Raw genomic sequence first — 21,690 nt, 5'->3', positions numbered from 1 at the left:
CTTCCATTCCAGAGTTCATTACATGTTTCTGAAATAGGGCAGCAGCTAACATTTCTGAAACATGGTTTAATTTGTTTAAAAAACCAACCATGATAAATAACAGAGTGTTTAAGTTAAAGAGAAGCGGAGATTCAAGGTAAAAAGTGTTGATAAGCTTCATACTTTGCAATTCTTGCCATAGAAGAGGGTTATCCCCCAAGACTCGCAAGACCAATTCTTTTCATTAGAGTGTGGGTGTATCTAAGCCTACGCTAGTGATGCGTAACAGTTAATGACTTCTTCAGTTTATCTCACAAATGGCCGGCAGTGGCTAATGGGTACTCCTGTTCATCTTCACAAGTTATTTTGCAGTGGATATGGGAATGAGCTCACAAGACCATCCCCTTTCCCCTCTTACACACCTTGTGCTAGAGGTAAGTGTGGTTTTGGGGAATAAGGGTGGGATGTCATGAGATGAAAGTGATGTGGGCTTCTTAAATTTTTTGCAAACCTCAATAAAGGCATGTATCTGGGGATGGGCAAAGATTCAGCTGAATTCTTATTTTTTGCCCAAAGAGGTTACCCAGTCCTAAACTGACATGCTTTCCTTGAACTGGGAGTCAGAAATCCCTTTTCTCTTCTGTTTTTCTGCTGCAGAAATTCCCAACATTCCCATTATGTGGGCTCCAGAGAGGGGTAAGCAACATCTTCAATCCCACCCAATCATTTCCAAACTAATTCTTTGCTAGTATTTTTTTGCTTTTTTAATCATCATCAGAAGCAGTTTTTAGACACATTTTTCCCATTTGTTTGATTTTCTTGTGGATTCTCATATTTTTGTTTTATAGGAAGGTCCCATGGCCTCCCCAAGTGCTAGGGTCAGCCTCATCTGCTGTTTCCATTTGTGTGCTATTCTCCTGTGGATTTTCATGGTTCACTCTGATCTAATATTACCAGAGGGTGAGCATCTAGATTCTTGGGACTGTTACACTTGTGGTACCCTAAGTTACTGAAAAAGCACTGCCACCCTGCTGCCCTGTCAATCGGTTGGCAGGCTTATGTTTTGTCCTTGCCAACAGTGGCATCTGATTATTCATGGGCTTTGGTCTTTTGCTGCCTTGCCTGTCTGGGGACTGCCTGGCATTCACTACTCTCAGTCTCTCTACCTGCTGGCTGTGCGGTGTTGTCCTCCTTGAGAGATCTTGGCCCTTTGCCTGACTGTCTCGCCTTACCTCTTGACCAGCTAATTGCTTGACACTGACTACCTTCTGCCTTGTCCATCTGTCGAATGACACGGCTCGCCTCCTCGTTGTCCTTTCGATCTGATCGCACATGGGCGTTGGCCTTCCGCTGCCCTGTCTCCTGCTCTGAGTGCCTGGCATTACCTTCCTGCTGAGCGCATCTGCTGCCTTTGTGGAATTGCTCTTCTGCTGCTTGGCACACCTGCTGACTGTTGGGTACTGCTTTATCAACTTGCTGAATGTCTGGCATTTTCCTCCTGCCTTTTCACCTGCTTCTTGATTATAGCGTCCCTTTGCTGCTCTTTGAGTCTGCTTACTCACTGATACTTGCTCTTTTGCTGTCCTATCCATTTGCTTTTATGCCTGGCATTTCTATCATATTGTCCTGCCCACCTGCATAGATCTTATTTCTAAATATGCACCAGTCTGAAAAACAAAATGAAGAATTGTAAGGAATGGGGGAAAAACTTGTCTGGCTCCTTCATGATCTGATTCAGTTCAACATACCAGCCAAAAACTGATCTCAGTACCAGAATCCAGCTTTTACATAGAACTGCTCAAAACCCTTTCCCTCCTTACAAGAAAATAAAAAAAAAAAAAAAAAAAAAAAAGCTGCATAAGCTGCATTGTATTTAGTCTTAGCTTCCATCACTTCATTTGATAGGTGTATTACTGTTCAGTAATACTGTATTCAGAATTAAATTCAGAAGCAATTAAGTACTAAAACACATCACTAATATTACCTATAGTAATTCTCAGAATCCATGGAAGGTAGGTAATAACAGGGGAAATAAACAATCTGCTGCTGAAGCTCAGAAAGATTAAGATTTGAATGTAGAGCTGTATTCAGTAAACGCAGTGGATCAAAAGAGCTAAGTAAGAAATTTTACAGATCTTTTAATTTAACACACAAGGTTGCAGCTAATCTAAAAAAGCTATTGGATCAGTACAGTATTACCAAACCGCCGTGTATCGTAGTGGCTGCTTCCTGCTCTTTCTGTACTGGGAGAATAGTCAGTTGCCAGTTTACAGAAACCTTTTGTCACTCTCATACAGATTAAGAACGAGGACTTGACTACATCTGTAAGGTCCATAGTAAGGGAATAAATCATTGTCATAGCTTAGAGTAAGAAGCAGGATTCCCTGCCTCTTTAATTCAACTCACTTGACCTCTCTTTTCCTAGCTCTGCCACAGTTTCTAGCTTATTATGAATGTTCAGGGTTTTAATTATGCTTTTGAATCCAGCACCAACTAGGAATCGGAGAGTAGATTCTGTCATAACAAACCCTGTCATAATTCCGTAATAAAGTCTTCCTATGCTTAAAATAATTGTAATATTCTTTAAACTTTAGCTTTTACTCTCTCCATATTTAATATTACTACTTTTGCCATCTTCAGAGATACCCTAAATATGGGAAATAGTCTAACCGTAGAGGCAGGGCAGCATCCCTTGATTCAGTAGCCTCTTTCACCTGTGCGAGACCAGCTGTGGAATCAGAGAGAGCCGCTGTGGGAGAGCGCCTTGCTCCCATGCTCCTGACACCGGCTCGGCCCTGTGGAGAATGGCTCCCGGTGTGACAGACAATGTTCCGAGTAAGAGCCAGTGGGAACCTTCTCCTAGTTTTCATGTTAGTCTCTAGAAATCTGGTATACTCATACCCTGCTCTGAGGAACAGGAGGAACAAACTTCTGCCTTTACTCCTTTATGGTATCGCCTCTCCTGTCCTCTCTCTTCTCAGCCTTTCCAACCCTCCCTTGCTTCTCCAGGCATTTTTTTCCACAACTTTGTGAACTCTTAAAAGACAGTAGGTTGGCAGTCTCTCACTTCCCACCAGCTTCATGCTCCTGAGGGGTCTGGTGACAAGAACAGATCTCAGTGGCAATTCTCTTTCTCCAAGCTTTAACTCCCAGTGTTACTTTGCTGCTTCCCTAGGCTGTTGTTTGAGAAGTGACACCTGATACTGGAAGGGAGGAGGACTATTCACCTGAGCACTGTGGGGCTGCAGGACGCTGCTGGGACTCCCTTCTTATCCCCAAAACCAGAAGTCATTTTTCTGTGTATCATTTCAGTTATTTTTAATGTAGCTATTTAAAAATTAACATTACCTCAAAAAGCCAGCTAGTTTTCAAATATTATGCAGGTTATATAAACTTTAAACAAAAAAAAAACAACATCAGAAACTGCAGGTAAATAAACACAGTACTTCTTCTTGAATATATAGAATCTTCTTGGTATAAAATTATACCTACTGGAGAATTGATGCAGTGCTTTCTTAGGCAGCTTCACTGAAAATATGCAGGTAAATCACTTTTCCATCTGCAGTGATCAAGTTATGGTACGAATATTTTACTCAGTTAAAAAAAAATTATTTCAAGATTAAAGAATACATTGTACTTTTGTCTTATAAATGAGTCAAAATTTGGTTAAAGAAACAATGAAAAATTTACACGCAAAGCCCGGGGAATAACATCATCTCTACCAAATCCCTAGAACAATGAAATACAACATTATTGTGTCTTTTTTTAATGTTTGTTTGTTTGGGTGTTTTTGTTTGTTTTTGCTAAGGTATTCATTAGTCTGTCCTGTGCACTTTTCAACAAAAAATTAGCTTCTGGAATAGTCACGAAGAGTTACAATTCTTTCCAGCCTATAGAGTTCCCCCTTCCAGGACAACTAAATTTCCTGTTATCAGTCTAATTGTATCTTAGTTTTATTTCCTCTTCTTAGACTCTCTTCCTTCTTTACTATCTCTGATGAAAAAATCTTATTATATTTCTGATAGTCATTTCCTGAGCTACTATGTCTGAATCCTACAAATTATTTGACAGGAGAGTGTTTTTCATATATCCTCTTCTTACTTCAATACAGTATTTAAATTCCATTGAAGTTTTTACAGTTTGCTTTCTTTATTCTTCTCTGTTTTCTAATGGTACCCTTTCCAATGGTAGTCAGCATTGTAGCATCTAAGCAGCTAATTTCTTCAGCTGTTTTTGAAAAGAAAACAAATTCATAACTAATACAGGTCTTTGCTCTCAAAAAGAAAGACATGTATACAATTATTTTGTTACTCCTGGGATTTCCAGAAGGGGTTCCACTGCCCTGATCTACTTAACCACTGCTTTCAGTTTCAGTTTGTGTTTTTCATTCTTTTAAGAATAATGTGTCTGACAGTGACTCATATCAACTTGGAATTCAGATTTTATTATGTCTTTATGTTGATTCTGGATTAGGTTTGAAAAAATTATTTGTTTAATTTTAGACAAGAGTGCCTCAGATGGTAAGTGTTCTGAACAAATATGCCTTTTGGTTCATGAATTGTCATCAGTGATGAAGGCTTTTGCTGTCACAACTCATGTAAGAACTTACTGAAAGTGTATTGATGCTGAGTAAGTTCCAGTGTCTCTCTACTGTTACCTCTTTACTTAGCAGTTAAATAGATTTTTTTGGAAAAATGGGGAGATAGGTGCATAAAGCAGATGTAAACAGGAAGACAATACTGTTTTTGCGTGATTACTTCTGAGCATCACAGTTTGTAACCCATGATTTTTTTCTTTTATTCTGTTGAATTTATTTGGGAAGATTTAAACACTCCATCCTCTGGGTTCCCTTTTCATAAAATGTCCTTTAGACCACAGGCTAAGAAAAGGTGTTTACATGGTTACGATGCAGTTTTAACTGATTCCTTGATAATGTCCATGGCTTAAAGTTAGTGAATTTCCTTAGTAAATTAAACTCGTATATTCACTGAGTTCATACACGGGAGAGGACCCAGTCATCTATCTTTCAATGACTGTTGCATAATTGTTCACCCCAGTACGTTTTTCTGTTGTTCTGCCCAGCCAGTTTTTAGATTTTGAATTTGCTGGAGCTTCTTTCACTTCACTTGGGAGTTTGATGAAGTCAGATAGATGTCATGGTTTAGACATTTTATCTGAGACTGCACTTAAATTTTGTTTGAGTAGTACTTTACTGCTGTCATAGTACCTCATAGCATCACTAAATAATCTTTTCCACCCTTGCTGTTTTCTTTCAGGAAATATTTGTACACCTTAATTAGGCTTTTTCTTTTCATATTTTTGCAGATAGACTGTAGATAGACTTTATGAAATAAACTTTATTTTGTGTAGTGTTGCAATCATGTACATCACTCCAGTAGTGGATTTTGCAGATCTCAGAGCTGAATGAAACCTACACACTGCACCATTTTTTTTTCTGAGTTTTTGGGCTACAGCTCCCTTTTTTAACTTGTTTCAATTTCCATTTCTTCCTACAAGCTGAACAGTTCTTTCTTTCGAACCAGATAGTGCTTATATATCCAGTGGTATATGTAATTAATCCGTGAACAGCAAGGTCTAACACTGTGTTTTCTCTCAATCTCTTCTGCAATTCATGAAAGTTTTACTGATTTCTGCTGTTCAGCATTGGTGGTTCCTGGGATGAGAAGAACAGAGAAAGGCACAAAGTTCCTTTAGGTGTCTTTGTCTGCTAGGGATTTTGTTTCCTGCAGCATCTTAATGAGAAGTTGCTATTATCATCACTGTTTGCAGGCAAGAGGGAGTCTGTAACAGTAGAGTTTTCTTTTGATGTTTTTAAGCATAGCAAGGATGAATTTACTAACCTAGCTGGAACTTGTGAGTTTTTTTCAATTATTAGCTTGTCACATTGTTAAGACAACTTAACATTTTCCCCAGGAATATTTTGTGCATTTTTTTACTTTCCCTGTTAGCTTTTTTTAAAATGAGGATTTTTTTTTAAATTATCGTTTAACTCATTTAATCAGAAACATAGTATTGGGCAGCTAACCTTAGGTATAAGTTTATGTGATTTCTATGTTATTCTGAATTACTGTCTTTCATTGTGCATATACATCATATAGAAATACTGCTGTCTGATTTTTTACTTGAGTTAATCCGCTTAGAGCTCTGATGTTTGTAGTTGTTCTCTGAATCACTACCATTGCTGTGGTGGTGAGATGCATAGCATTTATTGCAACAGTCTAGTCCTGTGTATGTTTTAAGTACACAGAGGAAGAACTAACTTTTTCCCTGTGCCTATCTAAGAATCTCTTCTGCCTTACCAGTTGTTAAAAGCTACCACTTTTCTCAGTGATCCACTTCCACACTGCTAGTATAAAAATCAATCTGCTGAAAAATTTTAGACACAGAGTGAATGTTATTAAAAAGCAAAAATATGATTCTGCACAACATGGTCTGCTACTTCAAGCACAGCAGAAGTGTGTGTGAGGGGAGGTGCTTATATACCTATGTTGCTGTATCTATAGTAATGAAAAGGTGCTTAAACTATAAGAACTTCAGGGTTTCAAGGTTAAGAGTTGGGCAGTTGGGAAGTAAACTGACAGAATTTGTCTATACAATGCAAAGTTGCATTAATGTGAAAGCATTACTCTGTCACAGCTAAGGAGTGTCAATAAATGATTGAACTGGTTTTGGCTAGTGCATAAAAGATACTGTGATGTCTTCTAAAACTGGAAGAAACTGGTGTTTTGGATATGGAAATGTGTATAGAAAAGATCTTGGGAATAGCGAAATAAAGGGAAAGCTGGATTTCATTATATTGTTAACTATTAAGTATTGTAAACCATTCATTAAATGGTAAAAACAAACTTGATATATCTAGTATTCCTCAGCCAGTGTAGATTAGGAGTTTTGCTGCCTTCTATTTCAGTACGCTGTGCTGCTGCAGTCTCAACAAAGTACTTTCCATCTTCTCTTTAAGAAACCTTTTCATCCAATTGTTTCCATGAGAATCTCAGAGAAAAATAATGTGATTTGTGCCAGGAGTTAAATAATCCTGTATAGGAATTTGGTTGACAGAATGCACCGTAGGTCACTTTGGCTTTCAAAATCTGTTCAGTTCGAATGAGTGCATCATTCATGTGTACCTAAATCGACAACCGTTCAGAGTCTGAATGCATGAATTCCATCACTGGATCTCACTGAACAATCCTTTCTATGAGTTTTTAGGTTATGGCAGAAGTACTTTAAAGCTGTTCTTACTAGACATGCTTTATCATTTACTTGGGGACTAACAATGCTGTGTAAGGGAATCTTTAGAGAAAGTAAAGTACTTTTTGTGATTCTGGTATTGCCATGTTATATTCTTGAAAAATTATCCCTCAGTAGTCCACCCTTTATAGTGTATTTTAGGAAGGATTTTTTCAACATTGATATTTTGAGATCTGAAATTGTTTGGAGATGCTGCTTTACCTGTGACAGAAACTGTCTGGAGTTTCAGAAATAAGAATATTTCATAAGCAATATTTGTTCTTGGCAGAAGGGAGCAAATGATAGGAAAAACAGACAACATTCTCCACAGAAAAGAGTTGCACATCTCAGTCTCGGTAGCAAATGGGTTGGAGCTAAAGCATTGCAAAATTTTTTATTTAGAGGAGTGAAATTGCAAGCTAAAACTTCTGGTTCTTTCACTGCCCAAGAGACTGGGCAATTTCCGAGGAGAAGGCAACATACATTTCTACCTGGTGGCCTCATTGTTTGTGTGTACTGATGAGGATCTCTAAAGAATAGGGTCTATTCTCTTCCTGTGATACTAATATCACAACTAAGCAAATGTGACAGCTTGGTTTCTCTTAGGTAGTTCTAGATTTCACTGCTTAATATACTTCCTTCTCCCCACCGCCATATATAAAGCATCCAGTTTTGGCACTAGTTTTATATGAAATGAAGCTAACTGAGCTAACTGTACCCTGATTCACCTTTGGTATAGATATATAGTCTAGAAGATAGTACACATAACCAGAAGCACTATACAGGGTATTTTTGGGGGGACAGTGCTCCCTAGTTTTTGTACCATTAGTTATAGCTCATTACATTGTCAGTTGTATTACTTGTAGAATTCTTATTGATACTCTTATTGAGATATTGTAGATATTCCTATGATACTTCTCTCATTTCTGCTGTGTGATTCTGTGATTTGTAGAGAAAATTTTTCACTTCTCAGGTTTTGTTCCTCTTCAATTTTTAAAGAATTTTGCAAAAGTTATGATGCATTGTGTAGATTTTTACATTCTACAATAAATATAAAGCAGTTTGAAGTAATTGAGGGAAAACGTAAAAGAATAATAATGATTATGTATTTAGAATTTTAACAGTGTTTTTGTAATAGCAGAGGGGTGTCACTATCTTTACCAGCAAGTCTTCAGCTGTACTACTTTTACTGAACAGCAAGGGAGTCATTCTTACATGAAGTTGAGTTGAAGTGGGAAGTACAGCAATTTGCACGTGAAAAAGAGGGCTGAAAAAGGAAGTAGGTGCCAGACTGTTCTTTGGAAGCAAGTGCAGTGGCTTGTTTCCAGCTGTTGTTTTAAGAAGCTAATCCTCCTAACCTCCCCCCCCTTTGCAAATACCCTGCCTTTTGACACTGGCTTAACACACACCATTATATAGCTGTAACATACTGCATCTGGTGGGCTGCGTGCATCTTCATAGAGCCTAAATGCATTCCTCACGGTGCAGAAAAGCATTTAGTAAGCATCTTCTTTGATTAACGGTTTCTAAAAATGATTGTTCATTTTTATGACAATGTATTGGGGTGGGTAGTATCGTAAAATTAAGATCAGTTTGTATGGCATCAAATTTTTATATACATTTGCTATCCTAAAACTTTGATTAGCAATCAGGATTAAAAAATTATTATTAACAATATATATTAGAACTGATATTTAAAAGGTGCACATGGTTTGGTTGCCCAGATGCACCAATTTCATTAACATTTCTGTTACACAAATGGGGCAGTCAAATCACTGATCTACAAAGTTCGTGTAAATCAAATGCAACCGGGTTTAGCTCAAAACGTAGATACAAATGTACTGAGGTGCAGGAAAAAGTTAAAATTTCTACTGTATTGCTTTCTGTAGTATATTCATGTAAATTTTCATCTGCGTCATTGTGTATAAAAAAGTGAACCATCTTTCCCAATAACAATCGTTGGAGTCCAACTATTAAAAATTAAATATATTCATGGCTTGGTCATGCGTAAGTCATTGAGTATTGTCAGAGCTACCTCTACCAGCCAGTTGCTTTTCATGTTCATATACACAGTGGAACTGTACTGACAAAATCTTTTGCTGATACCAATTTGTAAACAAGAGGGACATCGAATTCGCCTCTGGCCTCTGAGTCTCATGTCATAGGCATTAGGTTGCAATAAATGGTACGATGGATCCCAGTGAAGAGAGTGAGGGAGTTTGGAGGGGGCAAGTTGCAGGCAGAGGGAATCAGGGATATCACAGAATCATAGAATCGTTAAGGTTGGAAAAGACCCTTAAGATCATCGAGTCCAACCGCTAACCTATCACTGCCAAGTTCATCACTAAACCATATCCTCAAGCACCACGTCTACCCTTCTTTTAAATACCTCCAGGGGTGGAGACTCCACCACCTCCCTGGGCAGCCTGTTCCAATGTTCCAATGTTTGACAACCCTTTCCTAATGTCCAACCTGAACTTCCCTTGGCACAGGTCAAGGCCATTCCTCTCACCCTATCGCTTGTTACTAGGGAGAAGAGACCGACCCCCACCTCGCTACAACCTCCTTTCAGGTAGTTGTAGAGAGCAATAAGGTCTCCCCTTGGGAAGAAACAGTGAGAACAGAGTCTGTATTTAATCTAATCTAACAGCCGTTGTTGCTGTGACACTTTTGTTCCTCACTCAGATAAATTCTGTAGGGTCATTCTGTGATGTTTGGGATCTTGGTGGCAGCAGAGTCACTGCAAATACGCCGAGAGTAAAAGAAAACCTCAAATCAGCATTCTTGTCCTGCAGAATTATTGTCAATGGAAATGGATTATTGGTGCGTGCAGATACACCAGTTTGTAGAGTTCATTTTTAGTTGGCCACATTAATCAGGGTTTCATCCACCTTTGGCTTGTGTAGATTTGGGTTGGGAGAAGAGGAGGAAAAAGAACATGTAATCAGGTCAGTTAATGGAGGATATGTACCAAGCTCACCGTTGGTAAGAGGAAAAGGCGATGGAGTAAGCCACCCTGATATGTTTAGACATGTTTTGGTTTACTTCATGTAAACTAATTCTGTAAAAGCCTGGGAGAGCTCTCAGTATGTGTCTGTGCATCTGACACACATAGCAGCATTTAACATCAAAAAGACCCAACAGGAACATCAAAACAGAGACTTGCCAGACAGGCTGAATTTCTTACTGTACAGTAGAATTGACAGAAGCCTGGGTTGTCGCTCCATGAGGAGGAACAAACACACACACTCATAGGGGCAGCACTGGCCTGATGTCTGCCTAGCTACCAGCACTCCATCCTGTGAGCCCAAACGTAGTGATTGGTGCTTGCTGTAGCCTCCTGTCAGTCATTCTTCACTGCTCTGGGACTATAAAACAGCTGATGAATTTTTACAGGCCTCCATCATTAGCACTCATGGATTACGTTGTTAAGGAAATAATGGCTGTCAGGCTCTTACTTTTAAGCTGCATGTGGCCAGGTTAATTGAAGTGGGTGTGAATCTGTAAAAAGCTCTAGAATGACAGCAAACACTTACTTCTGGGATCCACCCTGTCCAGAAGGAGCTATTCATTCCCCACTGGATGCAGGCCATGCTTGACTTACATGGATCTGTGACAACTGATTTGACATCAAGAAGTCAGTGATAATCATAACTGTGTACATGTGAAAGGACATGCAGAGATATGCATGGCATATCTCTGGCTGCAGCACCCCAATAATGTTGTTAGGGTCACTATATTATTGGAAAGTTATTAACTTTGGTGACAAGTTGAAGGACTTTTACAAAACTTCTTGATTTTGGTTGTTTTGCAGCAATAGCGTATGTGATCAGTTTTATCCATTTATCAAATTAACTGAGCAATTAGCCAAAGAAATTTTATTTTGGAGAACATCAGAGAGCACAGTTCCTGTCAAGCCTTTCATCTATAAAAAAGATGCAGAATATCACCACACAGGTTATTGGGGCAGGGAATAAGAAAAATTCAAGGAAAGACAGCATGATGGTGAGAATGAGTGACCCAAAACTGATCCTTATCCAAAAACTTTCCAACGTATTGAAAGAAACCAACTGCTGCAACAGGTATTTCTTATTGTACTAAGAGAGCAAATAGATAAGTGATTTTTAGGTGAGAAGCTCTAACCAGTCTAGCTCCATGTAAGCTCTATTTTCTCCCCTGCAAAACAAGAGTAGGGGAGTAAAGAATAAGCTGAAATAGCTGACTTGTGAATAGAAATTACAGGCATGTGTGTTATTTCCCGCAGAGGTATACTGAATAACCATGAAGAATATATCTCAAATCGAAGCTGAGAGATGCAATTTTTATTCCTGAAGTACACGCTTCTTATACAACTTGACAGGCATGACTGACATTTTTGTTCCATATTTGACTGATCTGCCTCCATAGTTCTTTGTCCAGTCATCTGAGGTTTGACAGTGCTCTGTAAGCAGTGTTGCAGAGTGTATGTAAGTGTTTCTTTGGTTAGACCCTTCCAAGACTTCTACTTTCAATGGAAGGCTCAAATAGGTAATGAAGTGTTATTTATGCTAGTTCTATAGTCTATTAAATATAAATTATCTGCAAATGTATCCATTAATTTGCATAAATAGCTTTATGATATGCTATCCAGAGTCATAGTTTTAAACATTTTCAACAGAGGTTTCAATGTGGACATTGTCTACCTGGACTTCTCCAAGGCCTTTGATACAGTCGCCCACAGTCTCCTCCTGGAGAAATGAATGCGTTATGGCCTAGACAAGTGGTCTGTGCAGTGGGTGGGGACCTGGCTGACAGGCCGCACCCAAAGGGTGGTGGTAAATAGCTCCTTTTCCAAGGGGCAACCTGTCACAAGTGGAGTCCCCCAGGGATCAGTATTGGGCCCAATGTTATTCAGCATCTTTATAAGTGATCTGGATAACGGCATCAAGTGTAGCCTGATGACATTTGCAGGTGACACCAAATTGAGTGGGGAAGTAGACACTCCAGAAGGGAGAGCTGCTCTGCAGGAAGATCTGGATAGGCTGGAAGAGTGGGCCAGCAAGAACCTTATGAAGTTCAACAAGGAGAAGTGTAAGGTCACGCACCTGGGAAAACATAATGCGGGAGCACAGCACAGCCTGGGATGCACCTGGCTGGAGAGCAGCTCTGTGGGAAGGGACCTGGGGGTCCTGGTGGGCAGGAAGCTCAACATGAGCGAACAGTGGCTGCTGTGGCCAAGAAGGCCAACAGGATGCTGGGTTGCATCAAAAAGGGCATCACCAGCAGAGAGAAAGAAGTCATTATCCCTCTATGCTCAGCGCTTGTCAGGCCACACCTGGAGCGCTGTGTACAGTTCTGGTCCCCGCTATACAAAAAGGATGCGGCCAGGCTGGAAGGGGTCCAGAGAAGGGCCACCAGGATGATCAGAGGACTGGGAAGCTGCCATACGAGGATAGGCTGGGAGAACTGGGCTTGTTCAGCCTTGAGAAAAGGAGGCTCAGAGGGGATCTCATCACCATGTACCAGTACTTAGGGGGCAGCTACAAAGAAGATGGAGACTCCCTTTTTACAAGGAGTCCCATGGAGAGGACAAGGGGGGATGGACACAAGTTGCTCTTGGGGAGATTCCAATTGGACACGAGAGGAAACTTTTTCACAGTGAGGACAGTCAACCATTGGAATGATCTCCCCAGGGAAGGGGTTGACTCGGCCACGTTGGACACCCTCAAGAGTCATCTGGACTGTGCTCTTCCTGGAGAGGTTGGACTAGATGATCCCTGAGGTCCCTTACAACCTGTGATTCTCTGAAGTAATATTTTCAACAGAGACAGTCTCAGTAATCTTAATTGAATTTATTATGACTTCTCAGACTCATATTTGCATTTTAGTTGAGGAGATAAAACCATATTACCATCCCAAAACTGCTCAAGAGTATATGAAATGCCTCAGGTCATTACTTACTACTAAGAGGTCAAACTTGGCTATTTTTAATACCTGAAAGACACAGATAAGAGGGTTTCTGAACATTTCAAGGACAGTAATCCTAGGTCTTTTAATTAAATCAGTCTGCAGTGGGTATATCCTCCAGAAGCTGCCTGGGAGGGCTTCCACAGGTTAGGAACTGAACTAACTAAAATTATATGGAGGCAAAGAAAGGCAGTGAAGCAGCAGAGAACTCTGTGAAACCAGTTGGCAGCAAGCAACCACAACTACGTCAAAGATGCCTAAAAATATATTGGTTGGTTTGGGAAGGTAATGTCCTAACTCCTATAAAAAAGCACTTAGAAAACAATCAAAACTGTGTCTTAAAATAAATTGCATGTATTCATATTGCAATGAAGTATAAGAAGAACTGCTTGGATAGTCATTGTTAGTAAGTCCTGAATAGTTCCGTGAAATAATTATTTAATTGTTAGTCTCCACTTCTCTGGAGTAGAAACTACTGTTTCATTTCAGTCCCGTTGTCTCTCTCCCTGCTTCCCCCACAGCCTGACACTTGAATTAAGTCATGTCTTCCTTCTGCTTCTCCTGAGTTTCTTCCTCATGTATTGTCTATCCAAGCCACTTTGTGTGATCTTATTTCCATCCTGCTTGCTTCGCTCACTTGCCCTTGCTCTACTCTCATCCCTGCCCTTCTGACAATCCTGCTGCTTGGACTTCCTCTCAACAGTTCGTCCTTTCTGCTTAGGCTTCCTTCTTCCTACATTCCCTTCTCCTGTCTAAACTACAGAACTCATCTTTCTTTGCAACCTCCAAGCTGGCCTTTCTGCATATCGGTCTCTCTCCTGAACTCTTGCTTTTACTGTCAAATGCTTCCGCTGCTCTGGAACCCCACACTTCCACCTCCATCTTGTACGCATCTGTCATTTTTGCACTACCACCTGATGTGGGAGAGACTGGGGACGCTTCCTTGCTGACATTTTAGAATTTTATGAAAATTTACTCTACTATTTTCCACCTACTTTATATACAGTCATCAGCCTCAAGTTTGAGAAGTTAGTGTATAGCTTCAGTCCTGATGAAGGCATCAGTGTACCAGCTCTGAATGAAATCTCCTCATCATTTTTTTCCTGCTTCTGCCCACATAGTAGTGTCGTCATTGCTGTTGTAAGAGAGCCGGGGGCAACAGCCTTGATTTGTGCTTCATTTTGTGCCAACACCATGCCCCCCTGCAGCAGGCAAAAGCTAGCTGATGGTGAGACTACCGAGAAAAATTTGCCCGTGAAACAAAGTTTAACAATTCAGCCTTGCTAGAGCACTGGTAAAATGTGAAGGTCCTGACTCACTAATTCTGTAATAATTTGCATGCAGGTAGATGTTGAAAATGTAGTTTTGCCATCTCTCTTCCACCCTTCCTTTGAACCTGAAAGAAGTATCAGAAAACCTGGCCACCCACGCTTTGGTACATTGTTAGGTGAAAAAAAAGAGTAGTTACAGATAGACATGAAGTATCTGTAGATCAGTGCAGCGCTGCTAATTTCATTCATATAGGTATAGCTAATTAAGAATGTGCTTCCCAGTGGAACGATGATTTCAGTTTCTGTGCATTGCACATTTTAGGTTGTGTTATTTGAGGACATCCCAAGAGTGGACTTCCCAGTGGCTGATTTCATGAGCAGATGTCACTGTAGAAGTTGTTTACTTAGCAGCAGCCTTTTCTGGTTACATCCATCCAGTCAGGCTGCAAATGTGAAAAAGGGAAGCATTCCCCTGTTCGTAGAATCTGCCTGCAGTAATAAATATAAGCATATATATTTTGAAACAGGTATTTTTAGAAACTTTTGTTGAGGGCTGTATTGCTGCTTGGACTTTCTGCCCTTTCAGATTTTGTTGCTTAGTCTATACATTTTTAATAATCACATTGCCTGCTAGCAGTGACATTTTGTGAAGGTCATTTTTCTTGTGAAGTTGGAGAATGGACTTGAATTTTATTGAAGAACTCCCCAAGCTGCAAGATCGTTGTTTATGGAGCTCTTTTGCGTCTTGTACTACCTTTGAAGCCTGTTTAGAATTTTAACTAATGATATCTTCAAAGTGTCACTGTGCTCAAGGGCAAAAAAGAAATCTCAAAATGCACTTTATATTTAAAACCACTTTTGAATAGCTTTGAAGCACAGTATTAGCTGAAATAAAAGACATAGATACAGACTTACTATATATGCACACGCAGAGGATTCCATATTTCACCAACTTTGTCAGCCAAGTGTCCCTTCACCATTGATATGCCTTTTTCTTCTATACGATAAAAATCATCAGGTCTAAGGATAGCCTCAAGAATTTTTAATGTGATTGATAATTCAATACCTCAGCAGGTATCTTTAAGCAAACTCCCTCAGTGGAGAGGTTTTTGTTTTGTCTACGTCATTCCTAGCCTCCTACTTCTCATTTTCCCTGAGTAGAAATACAGACACTGGGTTGTATTTTTATGCCGTTTCTGAGTAGAGGATGGCAGATACTAAAACCGATATGCTATGCTTGAAATAAAAAGGACTGTGGTGTCAGCTACAGAATTGAAAATTGCTTGGTTTTGTATAAACTCTGCTTCCCACAGCTGAGAACATACCAAGTTTGCTTATTAATAACAAATCTGAAGGTTTAATTGGTAGCTGTCTCTGATGTATTCTGGTACTGACGTATTCCTTTAAACCATATTAAATGTTAGTGGCAATGTTTGAGAATATGGCCACTTGAATGTCTGTACTATTCAGTATTCAGTACTATACTATTTTTTTCCCCATTTTATTTATTGCTTCCTGTGAGTGTTTTAGCTGTATAGCTTGTATAGGACTCCTGGATCCTTCTCATAGGGATGCTGTTGGGTTAATTCTGTCGTTTTCCTTCTCTATGACTTTATTTTTCTTTTTGTAAACTAGGAGCTTACTAAAGTACAAGGATGTGATTTGTAGTTTAATCTTTCCTGCAAAATAATTTGTCTGGTTTCTCCCATTTTATTCTTTTGCTATATCCAACTGCCAAGAAAATTTAGCTCGTTCAGAGTGTCCCTATATTTAAGATGTGCTTTTCTATTTCTATTTTGATAGCTGTACCTTCAACACATTGTAGTTTGGCTGGATGTTTTACAACGGATTTCACAGTTTTATGAGCATTGCTAACATTTTAGTTGTGCCAAATCGCTTAGAATCTTGTTTCAGAACCTGAAACAAGATGATCCACTGAACAGGGAGTACTGTGAGGGAAATGAAGAGAGGGTAGGACTGTAACCTGCCTTTGAGGTGCTGTGTCCTAACTAAAGTTAGAGGTTGGGAGACTGGACGGGTTGTGTGTTTGAGAAAAATTGTGTTAGGAAGTAAGGACAGAAGGTTATGCATGACCCAGAAAAAACAATTTTCCATCTGATTCCCTGTATAGAAAAAAGACTAAAAAGACAAGAATTTTCAGACTCTGCTTTCAGGCTTCTCGATGCCCACTGCATATGGACTGCTTGTGAATAAAAGCCACCAGCCTGTTTGGAACCGCTGTTTTGCTGACATGATCAAAAGGGAAGGCCTCAGCCTCTGGCCATTATCATTACCATTTTACTATCTGCCTGCCTGCCTGCTACATGGGCTTCCCTTTGCAAATTTTTTTTTATGTCTTCTGCTCGGACTGATTCACCCTTCTCGTGCCCAGGAAAAGCTCAGCGGGAAAATGCACATGAGATGGTTGAGGAAGAGAGGGCCGTTACATTTGGTCTTTTCTGTGCTTATTCCCAAACATTCTTTCCTTTCTGTTAGAGGGAGTTGTTATTTATGTGGTGTTGATTAACATTCCTATATATATAGGGTCCTGACTTAACATTTTCTATAGGAGCCTTTACAGTACAGCTAACAGTGCTTCTTCCTAAACCCTTATCTTTCCCTGTTTTACACAACCAAGAGAAAATTCTGTAACATATTTTAGTATTGAGAATTTATCAAGGACATCTTTTGACAGAAACAAAACAAAGAGATATTCTTACCCAAAATTTAGCTGGTTTCATATATTTTTTGTCCTTGTACTTTCACTCACTTTGCTATTTAATCTTTGATTGCAGGCCACTAAAGAAGTAATAGAGCGAGAAGCTCCAGGGATGGCCCTGGCAATGCTGATGGGATCCCTTAATGTTACTCCTCTGGGCATGCTCTCTAGGTAAGGCTTTTCCTACAAAATATGAGGTGAACTGTCTCCTTAGAAATACACATTGTCATGAAATTACTATACACAAATAACTGGAGATTGCCATAGTTATCAAGAGTAGAAGTCTTAACTTCAGTGAAGTGGCCAAATTCCAAGAACGGTAATCACATTCTTTTGTTTAATTCCCTTTGTTGTCTCCATTAGACACTGTATCCTTCTGTATTTTCTGTGCCAGGTGATTTGTAATATTGACGCATGCTGTTAAACAGCTGTCGTTTCATCCTAGAGCTGTGGCATTTCAGTGGCGAGTGAAGAATTCTTCTAAAAGTTGTTCATCAAGTACAAAATCCTTTGTTTAGCAAAAAAAAGAATCATTGATAAATACAAATGTATTGTTTTGATAATGCTTTTATTCCAGTGTCAGCAAAAGCTCTCTGAATAAATTAAATGGTATTTTATCCTATGCTAGAGTTGGTATTTTCTACTGAATAATTAGGAACGGTTTCTCTGCCTGTTGGTATTTCTTATCAGTGGCATCTCTAGTTATCCTGTATTGCTTTCTGGAGTTCGTTTTTATTTTATTCCTTCAATTTACCTCATTTTACCTATGATAGATTTAATAACATCAATACCTTTCATAAGTTAGTTTGTGCTTGCACATTATTTCAAGGCAACTAAGACACAATGGCTGTTACAGGTTTTTGGTTTCTTGTTATATAATGAGGGTATAACAAGAAAATAATTATATAAGAAATAAAGGAGGAACTTTTAGCTCTGCAACTTTGTATTCAGATACTTGTATTTTTGAAGAACATTTAGATGCGAGGTTTGGTGAATCTTAAAAGTATTTTAAAACTTCTCATATCACATGTCTGAAAGGGCAACATTACCAAGTTAACACCTTTAGATTCTGTCCAAATTAGCAGTTATTTTTTTATCTGATATAATTTTTTATATCATAGTGTGTGTTTATCTCTACCACAAGGAGAGGAAAGGTTAAATCAGCTGTTCTGTTTCTGATCAAGAAAAGGACAGCCATTTAGATGACACTACCAATTTTGATTTAGGATGTAGTGTGATCAGGACGGCTGAAAGGATGTGATAATGGTAGTTGAACCAAAATACTGGATTGCAACCCGACTTTTCTATACATATAGCAAGAAAGCGACCCTTAAACTACAGCTGCTTTCAATAGTAATTTATGACAATGATGGGAGATAACATTACAAAGATACTGCATGCAATCGTATTAGGTCTTAGAAGATTTCCCAGTGAAAACCTTTACTTCAGGACTAAAAGTAATTGGCATGCAAAAGGCTATTATTTCTATAACACTGTTCAGATGATAAAGTTAAGTACACAAAAATTATGAAATTAGAGCATTATGGTTTCTTGTGCAATCTCAGTTCTGCATGAACGCATGTGTGCGTTATGATTACATTTTTTTGTAGAATTCCTCTGCAAATGCTTAAGATATAGGAAGGAAATTTACTTTTCTTTGGTTTGGTTGTCCTATGTGTAATCCTGTATTGGTTTAGGTGCTCTTTATTCAGAATCATCTTTGAATGCAGACTCACTTCCTTTCAGATTTTTCTTACATTGTAAGACACAAATTGTTAATGTATTTTCATAGAAAATTCTGCAAATTGGAGTAGTGTTGTAATCCCCCCCTTACCATGAGAACTAAGGCACACATTAAGAGAGGTCAAAAGCATACACTAATTTAGGTACGTTGTTTGAGAAATGTAGATCCTAATTTTTCAAAGTATTTAACATTAAATGTCACTAAGCTTACCTCTCATTGACTTAATTTTGAAATGAAGTTCTGAAAGATAATTTTGCATGTAATTTATTTGACTTTTCAAAAAAACAAGAGCAGAGATTATGTTATGCAACATTAAGCTGACACTTCCAGAAATCACCTGCAGGTTTGGAAACGTTAGGTCCATCGTGTTGAGTTTTATCACATAAACTTTTAAAAATTGTTCTAAGGTATAGGCTGTCTTCCTGACTACGGGCCAGCATTAGGAAATGGTGACTTACTTTGTAGACTGGATGCACAGATACTTACAGGCAAATGAGGGGCAGTGAGCCTTCCATAGTTTGGATTCAGTCCCAAGGTCCAGCAGGGAGTACCTTAAAGCATCACAGACCTCTTTATGTGTTTCCTGGAAGTGTTTCCTTTTCTTCTCTGCGACCTTCCAAAACTGTCCTTGTCCCAGAGTTATTTCATCCCTTCTCCTGATTCGTCACCTGCAAATACCCATGCTGTGCCAGTCTTTATTGAGGCTTTTTAAAGCACTCTCCTCTCCTTCCCATCTATTCTGCTTTTAGTAGCATAATTTCTTCCCAGGGAGATCATGGTTCTTTTTTTCAAAGGAGATCATGTTCTCCATTCCTACTTCTGCATCACACCTGTATTTCTTCCCTCCCACATCCATTTCTTCCTTTGTCCCGCATCCTGTTTTTCCTTCCACTCCCTTGCTTCTATTTGTTTTCTTCTTTCTCAGACTTCTTTGTGTTTGGTGTTTTTTTTTTAATTTCTCTCCACTTTATCACAAGGCTGAGGATAACATGAGACTCACAGCATCTCCCTCAATTGTTCTGCATTTAGAGAAAAATCACTAATATCTCTCTCAAATCACCCAGAATGTATGCACATTTTGTATGCTTTTATGTTGTGAGTGCACACAATATTTTTTGCAAGCCATGCAGTTGTTAGGTACTTTCACTCACTTTTGCATGCTCTCTTGAGAAACTTCTGGCAGCTCCATTCCTCTCTTGAGCCACTAGATGTGACTATTGGCAGCTGAAACTTGTAGCTTTCAGGACAATGGCTGTTGGTTTAGTACTTTTTTATTACTGGTTGGTTGTACTGGTCATTTAGCTTATAATGTTCAAAATTATTTAAAGCAGAATAAAAGAGCCAAGAAGATGATTATTAAAGGAACTACCTGCCAAACAATTCCACTTCATTTTAATTGCTTTTTGCATAATAATTCCTTTATTTGAATCTGTCATAAACTGTATCCCATGTATGGGGTTTGCTGGATTGAGTTTGTACACTGTAAATTTGACTACTGCAACAAGAGTAAATGAGCGCATTTATCTCAGGCTCTTCATCTTTGTACTGCAGTAGAGTATTCCTCAACTACCTGTCATTGTCTCTTAACTGAGGGTATATGCTGTGCAAGAAATGAATATGGGAAAATAGAGGCTAGGAGTTGGGCAATATGCAAGCTACCAGTTGAAAATAAGACTTCTCTTCAGGCTGGCTTGACTGGTATCAAAAGTTCATTTGTGGCACAAAAACGGTCTCTGTGCTATTTAACTGTGAGCATTATGACAGCTGTCACTAGAATACTTGCTACCCTGCTAGAAAATGCTGTGCTACCAATAGACAACATTAATCACTGAGAATTATTTGTATAAGAAGAAATTCAGGGAAGCTGGCTACCCCACAGACCATGTCCTTTGGCTCAAAATTTTTCCTAATGCCCTATCAAGAAATTGTTTTCTTTTCTATTCTGTCTTCACTTATGGCTCATGGTGTTGTTTGATCAAGAGACTGTTACACAGTTTCTCTCAACTGTAGTCTCCGTATCTTTGTGGTTTGGTTTCATCCCTTTACATTTTTCTTATCCTTATAACCCAGCCCTGTGGTTTTCACCACTGATCTTGGAAACAGTGGAGAAAAGCAGGAGGCACTCTTTACAATGTCAAGACAAAATCCAGTAATTTTTTTTTTTCTTGAAAAATACTTAGCTAAAAGGAGGAAGAGGCAAGCTCTAAACAACAGAAAGCGTTCAGCACTTGGGTGTCGAAGTTCAGCCCTGCATCAAGACCAAAGGAATTCCCTAAAGACAAAAAAAAAACCCCATAAAATAAAATCAAATCTTCCATCTTTGGTAGTTGGTTTCATGTTTTTGAGGGGGGAGGAAAGACCGTTAGGAAGAATTAGATACGAGTTGCATCAGTGCAGTTTTCACTTCGGCTTCTTCCCTCTGTGCTTTCCTTACATTGCATCTTTAAAAAAAAAAAGACGACATGTTTGAATTAGTGCAACCAGCATGACTTGGTATTTTTACCTGGCAAGGGAAATAGCATTTGACACCATCAGTTACATTACAAAGGAACCACGCATCTGAGCAAATAGGGACTATACCAAAGAATGGATTAGATGCAAGTAAACAACAGATTTAAGGGAGCTACACAGATCTAAAAAAGATGAAAATCTAGCCAGTGTTTATACTATCAACTGAATGTTAGAGTCTGTCAGCCTTGTCTGATACTTTTTCAGCTCAGCTTCTCCTGAGCAAATACTTATACTTGTTAGATATTGAGTTTACAAATTCTGATAAAGAATAG

General features: G+C 39.0%; 1 protein-coding gene across 11 annotated transcripts in view; it reads left to right on the top strand.

Annotated features, from left to right (window-relative positions):
* Positions 1-21,690, top strand: part of GPHN (gephyrin) — a 308,628-nt gene that overhangs the window by 165,562 nt on the left and 121,376 nt on the right. For 6 of the 11 annotated variants that reach the window (XM_075103174.1, XM_075103177.1, XM_075103175.1 and 3 more), the window contains one exon: positions 17,240-17,334. In XM_075103174.1, coding sequence (XP_074959275.1) covers positions 17,240-17,334 — 95 coding nt within the window. Of the gene's footprint in view, positions 1-636; positions 676-17,239; positions 17,335-21,690 lie in introns of all 11 variants that reach the window. The other 5 variants (XM_075103176.1, XM_075103173.1, XM_075103170.1 and 2 more) reach the window with 1 other exon arrangement.

The sequence above is a fragment of the Phalacrocorax aristotelis genome, chromosome 9 (assembly GCF_949628215.1).
Source record: "Phalacrocorax aristotelis chromosome 9, bGulAri2.1, whole genome shotgun sequence".
Taxonomy (NCBI): Eukaryota; Metazoa; Chordata; class Aves; order Suliformes; family Phalacrocoracidae; genus Phalacrocorax; species Phalacrocorax aristotelis.
This window is presented reverse-complemented; position numbering and strand designations above follow the sequence as displayed.